Source organism: Budorcas taxicolor, chromosome 25 (assembly GCF_023091745.1).
Source record: "Budorcas taxicolor isolate Tak-1 chromosome 25, Takin1.1, whole genome shotgun sequence".
NCBI classification, from domain to species: domain Eukaryota; kingdom Metazoa; phylum Chordata; class Mammalia; order Artiodactyla; family Bovidae; genus Budorcas; species Budorcas taxicolor.
In genome coordinates this window covers 18,631,869-18,645,788 of record NC_068934.1, presented here as the reverse complement: position 1 = coordinate 18,645,788, position 13,920 = coordinate 18,631,869, and the positions used below count along the sequence as shown (strand labels likewise).

The 13,920-nt window shown below is 42.3% G+C and overlaps 2 protein-coding genes across 4 annotated transcripts in view; one reads left to right on the top strand and one right to left on the bottom strand.

The window, feature by feature from the left end:
- The window catches only part of AAMDC (adipogenesis associated Mth938 domain containing), a 29,494-nt gene extending 25,793 nt beyond the window's left edge, over positions 1–3,701 (top strand). For 2 of the 3 annotated variants that reach the window (XM_052661767.1, XM_052661766.1), the window contains exons 3-4: positions 1,709–1,804; positions 3,527–3,701. In XM_052661767.1, coding sequence (XP_052517727.1) covers positions 1,709–1,804; positions 3,527–3,667 — 237 coding nt within the window. In that variant the 3' untranslated portion in view covers positions 3,668–3,701. Of the gene's footprint in view, positions 1–1,708; positions 1,815–3,526 lie in introns of all 3 variants that reach the window. The other variant, XM_052661768.1, reaches the window with a different exon arrangement.
- Positions 3,702–8,653: 4,952 nt separating this feature from the next.
- INTS4 (integrator complex subunit 4) overlaps positions 8,654–13,920 on the bottom strand; it is a 107,342-nt gene continuing 102,075 nt past the window's right edge. The window contains exons 22-23 of the mRNA XM_052661765.1: positions 13,696–13,816; positions 8,654–9,895 (exon numbers count right to left, since the gene is read on the bottom strand). Of these exons, the coding sequence (XP_052517725.1) occupies positions 9,717–9,895; positions 13,696–13,816 (300 nt within the window). The 3' untranslated portion in view covers positions 8,654–9,716. The remainder of the gene's footprint in view (positions 9,896–13,695; positions 13,817–13,920) is intronic.

Below are 13,920 nucleotides of genomic sequence, written 5' to 3'. Positions count from 1 at the left end.
CATGTTATCCTACTGATCCTTCCCCCACAACATGTGGTCATTAAGATTAGTTCTTTCAAAAAAATAAACTAAAAAAAAAAAAAAAAAAGATTAGTTCTTTCAAGTTTCAACAAAGGTGCTCCTTATAGTATTCTAATAAACTGCCTTAAACTAGGTTAACTTGTTTCTGTTCAAGTCCCAGCTCTAGTACTTAGTGATTTGTGTCATCTTGTATATATTTTGTGATCTTTAGTTTATCTATAAAACAAGAATAGATGCTTTTGTGCTATTATGCAGAGCACGTAGAATTTCTATAGGTGTTTTATGAAAACTGCAACTATAAACATGTAAGATATTATTTCAAGATTTAATTAAAAAATACTTATTTGTTCTTCTTATACCTTTATAAATTTCAATCCTATCACCTCTAAAGCTTTCTAGAAGGAAAAAATCTTCTTTGGCAAATTTGTTGTCCTCTTGGTGTTTTGGCAGCTCTTTTCTAAACCACCTCTAACTTATGATTAGAATGTATCCATTCCACAGCCACCGCATCAAAGCATATTCCAATTCATAAGATGCAGTTAGAACAGCAAGTCTTCCATGACAGTTTTCCACTCAGATTTATTCACTCCCCAGTAGTGGGCTGGTATTTACCAAACTCTTAACTCCTGTATCCCCACTGGCTGATGTGGAAGCAGTTCAGAAGCCACCATCCTCTGATGTTAATGTTCATTAAAAACATTACCTTAAATACCCCTGGGAGAATCTGGGAAGACTTTACAGAGCGACAGGGAGGGTAGGTTTTAAAGCATCAAAGTTTTCCTGCAGTTAAGTAGGAAAGAAGCTCAGCACAAGGAAACAGAATGGAGCTTTCCGACTTTTGGCATGGTGTGTGCACGTGCTTTCTTCTCCCACTTCCTCTTTCCACTCACCTGTCACTTACACTCCAGTCGTAAGGAACTACTTGTAGTTCACTAGGTTGCTCTTTCCCCTGAGCCTTTTAGTTCACGCTGTTCCCTGTGTTTGGTATGCCTTGTTCCCCTGATTTCCTTTAACCTGGCTAATTCCTGTTTATCCTTTAAGTGAAAGTTGCTCAGTCATGTCTGACTCTTTGCCACACCATGGAGTATACAGTCCATGGAGTTTTCCCGGCCAGAATACTGGAGTGGGTAGCCTTTCCCTTCTCCAGGGGATCTTCCCAACCCAGGGATCAAACCCAGGTCTCCTGCATTGCAGGTGGATTCTTTACCAGCTGAGTCCCAAGAGAAGCCCAAGAATATTGGAGTGGGTAGCCTATCCCTTCCCCAGCAGATCTTCCCGAGCCAGGAATCGAACCAGGGTGCATTGCAGGTGGATTTTTTACCAACTGAGCTATCAGGAAAGCCCATCTCAACTTAAATGTCACCTCCTCTGGGGTGTCTCCCCTGACCCCCTGGCCTGACTCTCCAAGTCTGAATTAGGTGCCCTTTATGTTTTCATAGTACCCTGAACTTACTTCTTTGTGGCACTTGTAAAACTACTGAAATGTCTTTGTAGTTTTCCATATTTTTTCACTAGACTTAGAGCTCCATAAGGGCAGCTTCTGTTATTCCCAGGGCCCAAGTGACAATGTGCAGAGTAAACCTCAGTAAACATTTCTTAAGTGAATGAATGAATTTCATAAGAATGCTGACTGCAAAGAAAGATTGGAAAAGCTGGCAGCTGATGAACATTCTCTTTCCACGTCCAGCATTCTCCTGGTGTGCAGCCTGCAGATGTGGAAGAAGTTGTGGAGAAGGGTGTGCAGATCCTTGTGATTGGCCGGGGGATGAGTGAGGCCTTAAAGGTTGGTACTGGTGAGCACAGCATTCCTCAGGACTTCCCGTAGTCTCTCAGATCTTTACCATAGAGATACGTCCATGTATCACGCACCCCCATTTTGCTGAGCCAGTGGATGGCCCAGGATGAAGCAGTGGCTGAGCCTACTCTTCCTCATCAGGGTTGGTCTCTCCAGTCTCTACTTAACCAACGGCTGGTGTTGTTTCAACCGTTTTCCAGAAATTCTTCAATCTTGGAAATTTCTTAAGCTCTATAGCTATCAATATTTGGCTCTTCAGAGTTTTATGGTATCTTCCATTTTTACAGTACTTTAAATTTTTCTTTTCTTGGTCACATTCAAGTTAAGTTTTTTTTCCCTTTTCAGAAAAAAATGTTTGTTTTTATTGTACTTATAGAAATAATACAAGCTTGTTGTGGAAAAAAAGTCAACACGGAAATGTAATATTAAAAAGGTGAAAGACTCTCCCTTCCCAGTCACGTGACATATATGTAACTGCTTCAATTCTCTCTACACATCTACTAATATATACTGACATCCATGCTTTACATCAACAGGATCATACTACACATATTGTCCTGCAACTTTTTATTCATTTGTTATTGCATTATGGACAGCCTTTCACATAGGTTTAGAGAGATCTACTTCATTCTGTCCCTTATAGACATGTCCTAAAATCCAGTTCCTTACTGATGAAGGTGCCTTTATATTTTTTAGTTTAATCTAGTTTTTTTCCCCTCCATTAAAATGACTCCTATCCATAAGGCTACTGTTAATATAAAACTGTTCAAATATATGAAAAAGTAATATAGGACATTTTAAAAACATTTTGCTGAGAGTTCCAACAGAGTTGAATTAAAATTTACTTAAAAATAATATTCAGGACAAGTCAGAGTTGAGAAAATATCTAATAATAGCTGCCACTATTGAGAATATTTTATATAAATTCATTTACAAATATTTATTCAGCACCTTCTATGGGTCAGACACTGTTCAAGGTACTGGGGACAAGAAGGTAAAAAAGGTTCATGGCCCTTGTGAATGATAAATATGTAGACAATTTCAGGTCATAATAAATGCTGTGAAGAAAGTGGTGACTTCTGAGGGCTGTTCTAAATGAGGTGATCAAGAAAGGCCTGAGAACACATTTCAGCTGCAGTATATGTACAGTCATAAACTTCATCCTCACGGCAACCTTGTGGTTTTAAGTATTATTATCCCCATTTTATGGGGGAGGAAATTGCAATTGACAGGCTTTCAAAAGGTCTCTTGGTTATTGCATGGCAAAGTTAGAACTGAGACTCAGGTTGGATTGACTCAAACATTTAACATTTACATGCTAGACATTTTACATGCTTTAGCTGAATTCGTTCTCATACCAACCCTGTGAGTTAGGTGGTATTACCTCTATTTACACACATGGAAAAAAAGGTTCAGAGTATTTAATTCACTTACCCAAAGTCATACTGCTAGTAAGGACTTAAATTCAAGACTGGCTGGCTCCAAAATCCATGCTCTTTCCAGTTTCCATTTCACCTGAGCTGTGTGCACATATTTCATGATACTTCTGTCAACCTCTTAGAAGACTCTTTGACTCCTTGGGGCTCACTGCCAAATTTTGGACTGGTGACATGCTGGGTGACATTCTGTAGAATATATTTGCCTCATAACAGGAAAGGAAACCCTGGGGGCCTTCCACCCTGATTTACTCATCTTTTTCCTTCTTTCCAGGTACCCCCATCAACAGTAGAGTACCTCAAGAAAAAAGGCATTGATGTGCGGGTCCTCCAGACAGAGAAGGCAGTGAAAGAATACAATGCCTTGGCTACCCAAGGCATCAGGGTGGGAGGGGTCTTCCATTCCACCTGCTGATGGAGCCTGAAGAGAATAAATCACTGAACAATGATGCCTGTGACTGTCACTCTTACCGCTCTCCACTCCAGCCTCCCCAGCACTTTAGAACAGCTGCCTGCACCAGGTCCTGGGCGAGGCTCTGCGATGCGCAGATGACTCAGGCAAGGCCCCTGTCCTAGGGGTGGGGAGGCGGTTTAATGCTGTGGTAAATGTTAGGCCAAGAGTAAATGAAAATAAAGCCAAAAGTGAAGAAAGCCTTCTGATTTGAAGTTTGAAAGCCAAAGTTTCAGTACATTAAAATCATATTGTAATTGACACTTTGGAATGTTTAGTCATCAACCAATTTATTAAGTACTTTGTATACCAGACAATGCTACAGGTTCCAAAAAAACAGCAATAAGTCTTGTGCTCATCAAGTTTCTAGTGTGCCAAATAAATAAGTGAGCAAATACATATTGTAAATAGAATCTGGTTTAAGAAAAATAAAGCAAGATTAAGAAAAAGAGTGATAGGGGCTACTTCAGATATGTGGAAAGGGAAAATTTCATTGTGCAATAACATGAGCAGAGCCCTGAAGCAACACTTCAGTAACAGTAAAAGGAGCTATGCCTTGATACTCAGGTTCTAGACAGGCTGTTCCTCTAACTAAACCTGAGTCGTGCCAGTTCTCTCGGCCTCAGATTCCCTCACTATAAAATGATGGAGCTGGACTACATGCCTTCTAATGACCCCTACTGGCATGGATAGCCTTGGTTCTATTAAATACCAAGTGACCTTTTTGAAACCTTATGACAGACTAATAGAATTATTAAGTTATCAGCATTGCCTTATTTTTCATTTTTCCCCCTGTTAATAAAAGTTATGAGTATTGGCTTTGGTGTCCAATAGCCTTGACTTTGACCTGTGGCTTCCAATGCCATTCACTGGTTGGGCATTTATTTAATCTCTCAGAGTTTCACTGTTCTCATGTCAGATAGGGATAATATTAGTATCTGAAGTCATCACAGGTGTTAAGTGGGATAATTCACATGAAGTCTTAGCACTCTGCCTGGCATGTACTAAGGACTCAATAAATTGAAACCACTGTCGTTATCTTTCTCCTAAGGGGGCTGCTGTGTAAAGCTAACTGGTTTCATCTTATGGTTCTTAATATAGCTGCTTATTACTTCATAGATTCATAGGATGTTGGTGCCCAAAGGAACTATCTACTCTTTTTTTGCTCACTCATGTATTCAGTAATTCTCTTTCATACTCATTTACTGAAAGTCTTTAACTAATGTTCTTATGACCAATTATTGCTGGATCCTAGGGGTACAGGAATGAGTAAGTTATAGTTCTTGCCCTCAGGAGTTACCTGAGAGAAATAAACAAGACAATAATGATACAGTGTGTTAACATTATAGTAGTTTTATAACATCCAGTGGTAGCACAAAGGGGGACTAACTTATCCTACCAGAATAGGAGGAAGATTAGGAGAGACATCACTAAGGATGTAACACAGGTCTTAAAGAACAAGTGGTTCATTTACTCACCAAATATCTGGGAACTTTTCAACAGACATTAACTAGGTATGCTATCAATCATGGTCATAACTGAATAAAATTGCTCTACCCCCACCCTTGTTAAAGCTATGGCCCGGAAAGTGGATTTTTGCTCCACATGATCCTGTCACCTGACTGGCCAAACTGGGCATCCGACCTAAGGGACAGCCAATCAACTTAAGACGTGGCTTGGCAAAAAAACATAAGCTGAGATGATTGCCATGGAAAGTGATCTTTCCAAATTTACCCAGCAAGAAAGTGGCAAAGGCAGGATTAGAACCCAATGCTGTGTCATGACCTCTACCACCTTAGGAGATCCGTAGGAGATGGACTGTCACAGACCTAACACCCAGCTGAGAGGCCTGAGAAGGTCAAGCTCAGTGCCCTTTCCACAACCGACCGTTTGTCAGATGACGGGGTCTTTCTAGACCTCAGTTCCCTCAGCTCAGAAAGCCAGATTCATATAACAGGCAGGGATGTGTGATAAAAATTCAGACTATTTTTCTGGGTGATGTGATAAAAGAATTTTTTTTTTTGTCAAATGTAAGATAAGACAGCTCCAGTGGGTGTTGAATTAGGTGTGGGTGTAATTAGGTGTTCCTAAGTGAGTTGTCTCTACATTAAACATAACTTAGTACAAACTTCTTAAGAGACAGAAGTACCTGGCAGTAAAGTTATTAAACTTTGTATCAAACCTGTAATGGCCCCTACTTCTGAATCTCTTCGGCATGGTCAATGCTGGAAATTCAAAAAACTGGGAGAGCAGCTCTTTTTCCATGACACTATACTTAGTCCCCTGTCTTAGTCACACACACTTTGGTTCAATTTGTAAGTTGCATGCACAGCCCTCACTGCCCACACTTAATTCCTTCTAGCTTGAGTGGTTCCTAAGACAAGAAGTCTTGTCAAGCGCTAGGTGTGTACCTTCTCCTCAATTCTGTTTGCTGAGGTCAATTATGTCAAAGACAAATATATAGTCCTTTCAGAAGTCTGACTCTCAGCTGGCTTTCCCAGGCATATCGTGGTACTGTCAACCTTGCTCTGGACTCATGGACTCATTCATTCTTTCCTTGCTTGGTATGTGCCAGGCGCTACGCTGGGGATACAACACAGACAGTCCTACTGCCCAGCTATTCAGACTGGTTGGGAGAAACAGACATATAACAGGGTGATGATGCAGAAGTTGCAAACTGTCACAAATCTACCTGGAGACAGGTTTTGTTGGTCTCAGAGTAATCTGCACATTTACTTGACTTACCAAAATTTTTAACATGGATATATATTTTTAACATGAAAATGCAAGTTACTGGCTTTTCTGGAACAATTAGAAAATTTGATCAGGCCCATACCTATGAACAGCTGAAGAGCTGAGTGGAGCTGAACAGGCTTCTTCAGACAGAGAATCTGCTGATTCTTCAGTCTCTATCATTTTCCTACAGCCACGGATTATTCTTTTTCATAACTTTGAAGAAGAGGATGCATTTATTAGCTTTACAAAGCCACTTACTCTTTTTTCTCCCCTGCCTACCTGCTTCAGGGGTTGGTATTTGTGAACCTGCAATAAATAAGATGGTTGAAGAATGTATAGGCTGCGGAAACATAAAGGCAATGCATCAAGCCCACAGGAGACACAGACAGGTTCCAGAATGAGGCGCACTCCTGAAGAATGAAAAGAACGGGACCACAGGAGACAATCTGAAGAGCACATTCCAAGGTTCAGGTGTGAGGCAAGAGACATAATGGCGAGAATTAGGAACAACTACAGATAATCCTCTGCAGCGGGAGAAGTACAGAGAATGTTGGGGGCACGGAGTATGAGGCTAGAGAGGACAGCAGGGGATGAAGAGTCTTCAAGGACAGTTTAGACTTTATCTTGGAGCCAAGAAGTGACCCACTTAAGGAGGTTTAAGCAGGGGAATGAATGTGATCAGATCTGGGTTTTGGAAAGATTACTCTGGCACCTGTGTGAAGAATGGGCTGAAGGGGAAAAGATTTGAGACAAGCAGTTCATTAGGAAACTAATCTCACACTTCTAGAGTGATGATGCAGACTGCATCAAGACAGACACATTGAGTAAAGAGGACTGAAACATTTAAAGCAGCAGAATCTAAAGGACTCGATGGCTAGTTTTATATGAAGTGTAAGGATAGCGTCCAGTGTGAAAGTTTCCAGCTTTAACCAGGTACGTGGTTGGTCACTGAAAATGCAGAAGAGACTCCTGTAGAGGCCTGATTTCCAGACTTGCTTCTACTAACTCAGTCTCTGGCTGCACGGTCACTTATAAATGAGGGTGCCACACTAGAGCCATCTTTATGCCCCTTTCCAGGTCTTTGTCAGAAAAATCAAGATTCTCATAATTCACAGAGAATTCGGAGGAAGAATTTAAAAGGCTGAGCTCAACCCCTCATATGGTAACTTGAATTCCTTTAGAACACACTTGTCAGGAGCTTGTTCAACCTCAGATTGAACACATTCAGCATGGGAAATTCCTGATCTTCTAAGACAACCCATTCAATTCTTACAGTTTTCAAAAACTCATCCTGATACTAAAGCAAAATTTGCCCCTTTGTGTATCTTCACCTTTGATGGGGAAAGTACTATTTCAGGTCTTAAGACCTAGGATCAAATTCCACCCTTGCCCCTCAGGAGAAAGACATGACCTCAAACTCTCAGTTTTCCCACCTATAAAATAGGGAATAACTGAGAAAGATTTTTATAAAAAGGAGTAGTGTATCTAAAAAGGATTCACCATACTTTTCCCTTGGAAGGCTCAGTTAGCAGCAATGGTTCTTGATGTTTCATCTTTGCGTCAACTCAGTCATCATCATTAGGTGCTTGTGTCAGGGCCATGGTATGACTCAGCCTGGCTTTAAGCTTTACTTTATCTCCAAGCCAGGCAATTTCCTTTAGGGCCTCCTGTTGACACTGATGGCACATCACTGAGATGTACTAAGTAAGTGAGCACACAAGAAAAGTAAATGCCACGGAGGTGATCTTCTTTTAGTCTCTCCGTAGCAGTCATGACCTCCAGGAGCCAGACCACCCAGGTTCTAATTCCAGCTCACCATTTACCAGCTGTGCAACCTAGGCCAAGGAGGCAGCTCCAACACTGCAGCCATCAGAGATGGAGCTGAAAGTGCTGTTTCTTATAGTGGCTCCCTCTTTCCCATAATCCTGGCTTCTTTAAATTCTCTGAACTTCAACTGCTTTAATTAAAACCTACTATTAGGTTTATTATAATAGCACCTACTTCACACTATAGTTTTGAGGACTAAATGAATTAATTCATTAAAGGGTTTGCAACACTGCTGGGCACACATTAGGTGTGTTAAACCAGAAGTCAAACGTGCTTGAATCCAAATTCCAGCTCTGCCTCTCAGGAACTGCATGCTCTTGTTATTTTTATTAGCTTTCCAAGCACCAAATATGATCAAGACTGACCAGAGATTAAGATTTTGCCAAGCATTATTTAATTAAACCCATTCAACAACCCATAAAGTATAATTATCTCTATTTTACAGATAAGAAAATTAAGGCACAAGAGAGATTTCTAGGTTCTTTTCCATATACTTCTCCTGATGTGGTATAGCTCAGACCTTTGGACTCCTTTTGGATCTGAATGAATACAGGTGTTATTACAGTATTCCTACCAATGACCGAACCTGTCAGACTCACTTGGCTGTTACAAGGAATAAATGACAGGTGAAGAACCCAGCACAGGCCCTCACATGGTTCACAGCCTTTACTGTTCTTACACCACAGCTGCATCTTTAACTCACATGCAGCTCCAACACTGGAGTCATCAGAGAAGTCATCACTGGAAAATGACTCTGTTTCTTACACTAGATCCCTCTTTCCCATAATGCTGGTTTCTTTTCTAAAATATGACCCATCTCTCATATTTTGGTCCTAAGGATAATGGCAGGCAAGATGAAAAATTTTCCTGAAGAATGAAAATGATTCATTCTTCAGCTGTCCATTCAGTTCTTGGCCAGCCATTGCCTGAGTTAAGGAAGGAGACTCTCAGCAAGATAATGAAGTCTGGGGCCATTCAGGAACTGTCGATGGTGAAAAAGCAAAGCTGTGAAAGCTGCTTTGGGGTTGGCTCTGACAAACAGACTGCTGCTTTATGAAATAAGATTATGGCTCCAATAACTGGTTCTTTAGAAGCGGCTAGAAAATTGATCTTTTTGTTTCACACCTGAAGAATGTAGACATGTAGCGTAAATGTTGAACCTACAGCCACACAGATTCCCTGAAGGACCAGGGACTAGAGCAGCTTGGTGTCTCAATTTTATTGGGGGCAGGGCTATGGAGGTTGGGGGTGGGGCCAGGATAGACTTGAAGGTTTGTTTTCTTAATTAGTGCAAAATAATTTATCCAATGCTTGATACAGATGAGACTGCAAGGGCCACATGTTCCTCCTTATGCCTATATACCATTTCCAGGTGAAATGTTCCGGCTTCTGGCTCACTCTGATCCCAAGAAGGGCCTTCTAGGCCACGGCTGTAAAGGCTGCTTGTGATTCAGCGCCTTGCAGGCTTGGGCATTATGTAAACTTTTACAGACTTGCTGAAGGGGATGGTGCCCTCGATGCCAGTTTCCACCTGGGATGACATCTCACCACCTTCAATCCAGGGGGATTTTGGAATGCGTGAACTGGAGTTGTAGGCCAGCAGCAGCCTCACTTCCACCTGGCAGGGTTCTAGAAAAAAAGACAAAAATCATTAATGACAAGGCAACGCCCAGAAATTGGGATGAAATGTCAAGTAAAAGCAAGATCAAAGATGGAGGCAGCGGGGTTTCAAGAACATTTTTCACCTGTCTGCATCCCTCCCTTCCCCCATCTGCAAAACAAAAACAATTTTCCAGCCTGAATACCGTGAGGCTCTTCCTAAGCTACAGACGTGCTGCTATATCTCGGCCACCGCCACCTCCTCCTCGGGTCTGTTGGGCTCCCTGCAGCTCAGATCCATGGCTGCTGAGATGCTCACAGAGCAAGCAAAAAACCCTCTTGTACAGAGGCCTTCCAGCCTCCAAGACAGAGGGTCACAAGGTGTGTGCATGTGGCCAGTTCTTGTGCCCAGATAACCATGCTCTTTCTGGGCAGCCGATCTCAGACCTGAGGGCTATGTGCAGAGTGGACTCTGCTGCATTAGCGGAGAAGAAGCTGTTCATCTGGAAATAGTTTGGACAGAAAACACTCATTATGAACAGGAACACATTTCAGGGACATAAAATCATGTCACTGAACCTTCCATTCTTTCATGACATGACAATACTGATCTGGTGTCTACACCTGGCAGGCCCAGCAAAAATAAATAAGACCTCCCTTAAGTTGCTGTTTGGCAGAGGAGGCAGAGACAGTTGCGTAGAGCACAGTTCACACGCGAGTCTGTAAAAAGCACTGACGAAGGCACCCAGGAGAGCTCTGGAATGGAACACCTGCTTGGTGCCAAACACATAACTCCAAGAGTTCTTACCTTGCCGCATCATGAAAGAAAGATCGTCACGATCCCAAAAGAGTCCCAAGGTTCTGAGAGTTTCTAAGTGACTGCCCAAATCCACACTAGTGACAGAATTTGAGCTCAGTTCATAAACTGAAACACTAATCTTTCTATTAACCATGTGGCTTCAGTAAAGAAGAGGGAGAGGGTTTCAGAAAGACCTAACGCCAGGTGCAGAGGACAAGAACACTGCTAGTTTGGGTGTCCTCCTCGATTCTGTGTGACTGGGTTAACCTCCTTACTTCATGAAAGATGCAAGTTTTAAAGCTGAGCCCAAGGGTAAGGTGTTTAAAGGGCAGCAACGAGGGCTGATGGAACAGAAAATGAACAAGGGCAGAGGTCCCAGGACTTCTCAATGCCTCCCCAGACATGTTCCTTGTTATTTCCAGACTTCTCCCTAGGGATCAAAATAGAGACGAGATCACTGTCTTCCAGGAAGGGAGGGCTGGCAGCCGGCCAGAGCAACCCAGCCAAGCCCAGACATCAGCTTCAGCAGGACCATTTACCATGGGCCCTTTCACCAGCCTTCAGTGTCTCTGTAATGAAACCAGCACTGCTCTCTGGTCCGAGGCTCCAGTATCAGCTCTCCCAACAGGCTCTCCTCTTTTGTCCTAGATGGCTACCGCCAACCCTTGAACCACAACCCAGCCCTGGCTCTCACAGCACTTTCAGGAGCCAAACCCTGGTAAGGTCAGACAACTGAACCCTACCTGGTCATTAAGCCTTCCCTCACCAGCACATGTGAAGAGGGGCAATTCAAGCCTCTGCCATCAGAGGAGGGGAGCAGAGAAAAAAAAAACAAGAGGGAGAAGACAGTGGGGAAAAGAAACAAAAGATCGTCTAGGGCCAATCATGCAACCTGTTTATCATGCTTAGAAGAGTATGTCTTTATGAGGTACATATTACCACTCCACAGTCTTAAAGGAAAATGAGACAGACAGGTTAAATAACTTAATCAGGATCATAGCAAGTAAGGCAGAATTTGGAAACTTGTCTATGTGACTCCAGGCCTGGCAGCATCCTGTCTCCCAAAAGCTAGGCCCTAGGTAGGGAGCTGGGAGACTAGAGGGAGTCCTTTCCCAACACCAGGCCTCATCTACTGGGTTAGAAGGAAGAAAGTGCTGGTGCATTCAGAATAAGAACACATTTCACTTTAGTATCCCAGGCCAGATGGGAGGATGGTATAGTGAAAAAACAAGGCACTTAGGAAATCTGCATGCCGGCCCCCAAGCCACCATTAATCGGCTACACGGGCCTCCACTTATGCATCTGTAAAATGAAGAGCAGAATACTAACTCCCACCACAGAGTTATCTAACAATTAAATGAATTTTTATTGCAGACTTGAAACCCTACATTCCATTTTCATTACTTGTTGAGCATGTACTACATGTCAGGCACTAGGGACATGAGATATAGAGGTACTGGGAACACAGAGGTAAAGGTGATGAGCAAGTTCCCTGTTCTCAAGCAGCCCACATTCTAACTGGAGATAAAGTCAACAAATGAATGAGAAAACATCTGACATGAGTGACTGCTGAGCAGAGAATTAAAACGGAGATTTTAAATTATGACTAGGTAGCAGCCTCTCAAAGGTAAACCTGAATGAATCATAATTTTTCAGGCTCAGGACAGCCCAAATTGTATGCCTGGTTCATGCAGTGAGCTGCTGTATGACCAGGGACAAGTCAATATATCCCTTGAAACCTTTCAAGCTCTTCTGAGCTGTAATATGCTGTTTTGCCTTCCCTGAGCCTTGGCCCCTGCAGAACAATGCTGTCCCACAGCATTTATTTCCCCATATCTAGGGTCCCTTCACCAAAAGAGATTAGAATAAGGAACTCTACCTTCCTGTAGACTTGCACTGTGGCAAACAGTGCAGAACATTCCAACAGCAAGGATATGGAGTGAGAGATGTTCAGGGAGGCAGATCCTGGGAACAGCTTCCTGGCTGGAAGCTCCCTCAATTGTGACAGGCCCACTGGACCTCCAAAAGGGCTGCTCTGACATTCAATTACACCGTTTCCTCTTTGTGAAAACTTGATAGTCATCTATACCCACCTAACACCCTTCATTGGGGAAAACCACTAACAGCGGCAATAAATAATTACACATGTATTCAAAAATACAGTGAAAGAAAATTCCAGAAGGCATTCATCTATTTCCAAAACAAACCAAATTTGCTGGTATTGAACACCATCTCCAGTAACAACCATACTTCTGAATCATCTTCAACAACTGAGGCAACACCACTGAGACCCATTCTCGCCCACATTTTAGGCTCTGCAGACTGAGTCTCTTTCTGAAGTTTTCAGAGCGCCTTACAGACTGTGGAAATGCAATGTCATTGCGTTCGTATTCTCTCATTTTATCCTTTATGAATTAAGGAAAAATACTTACGTAGCTTCTATGTTATTTTCTCAAATTATCAAGTTTCTACTCAGACGCTGTAGGGCGAAGTATGAATAGATCATTTTTGCACTACCTCACAAACCAGCCCATGTGGGAAGGGAAGGCAGTAACAGTTGTCATTGTACCTCTTCTGGGGGAATGAAATGAACTGTTCATATAACAAAAAGAGTGATTTTAAATTACTGGTAAAAAAATATAAAACTGTTTAATTTCCAGAAAGACTAGTCCTCAGAATTAAGTAGTAGATTAAGAATTGTCATCTTAATTTAGAAGGTGAGGAGACAAGATTCAGAAGGGAGAGTAGCCTGTCCAAGGTTTTGCAGCAGGTCAATGACAAAGTTACAATAAGAAAATAGTCTCCAGGTGTCCAGCCCACAGTTCTTTCCATGAGACTCCATTCTATCGTAATCTTTTGAAAAAATTTTGTGCTGTGTGTAATCAAAGCAATGCAGCAAATTAGTCTAAATGCACCCAGTTTGAGCTTATAAGCACCTTAGGAAATCAAGTTCAACCCTCAGCAGGCCTGGTTCAATCACGTATTTTTCAAACTATAAAAAACAAATGCCTTGCCCCCACTGACTCCTTACCTGTCCAGGCAGTGTGGGAGAGGAACACCTGAGTGATGAGCCGGTGCCGCCCTGGGCCAGGATTCCGAAAGTCTGCTGGCTTAGGGTGGATCATCTGAGCCTGGCCATCTGGATATAAGACCTAAGAGGTGACAGACATGAGAAAAAGAGCCAGAAAAGCCATGAGCTTTTAACAAAATTACTGGTGACATCTGCTGTGAACCCCAAAGCAGGAGGAAAAGATGA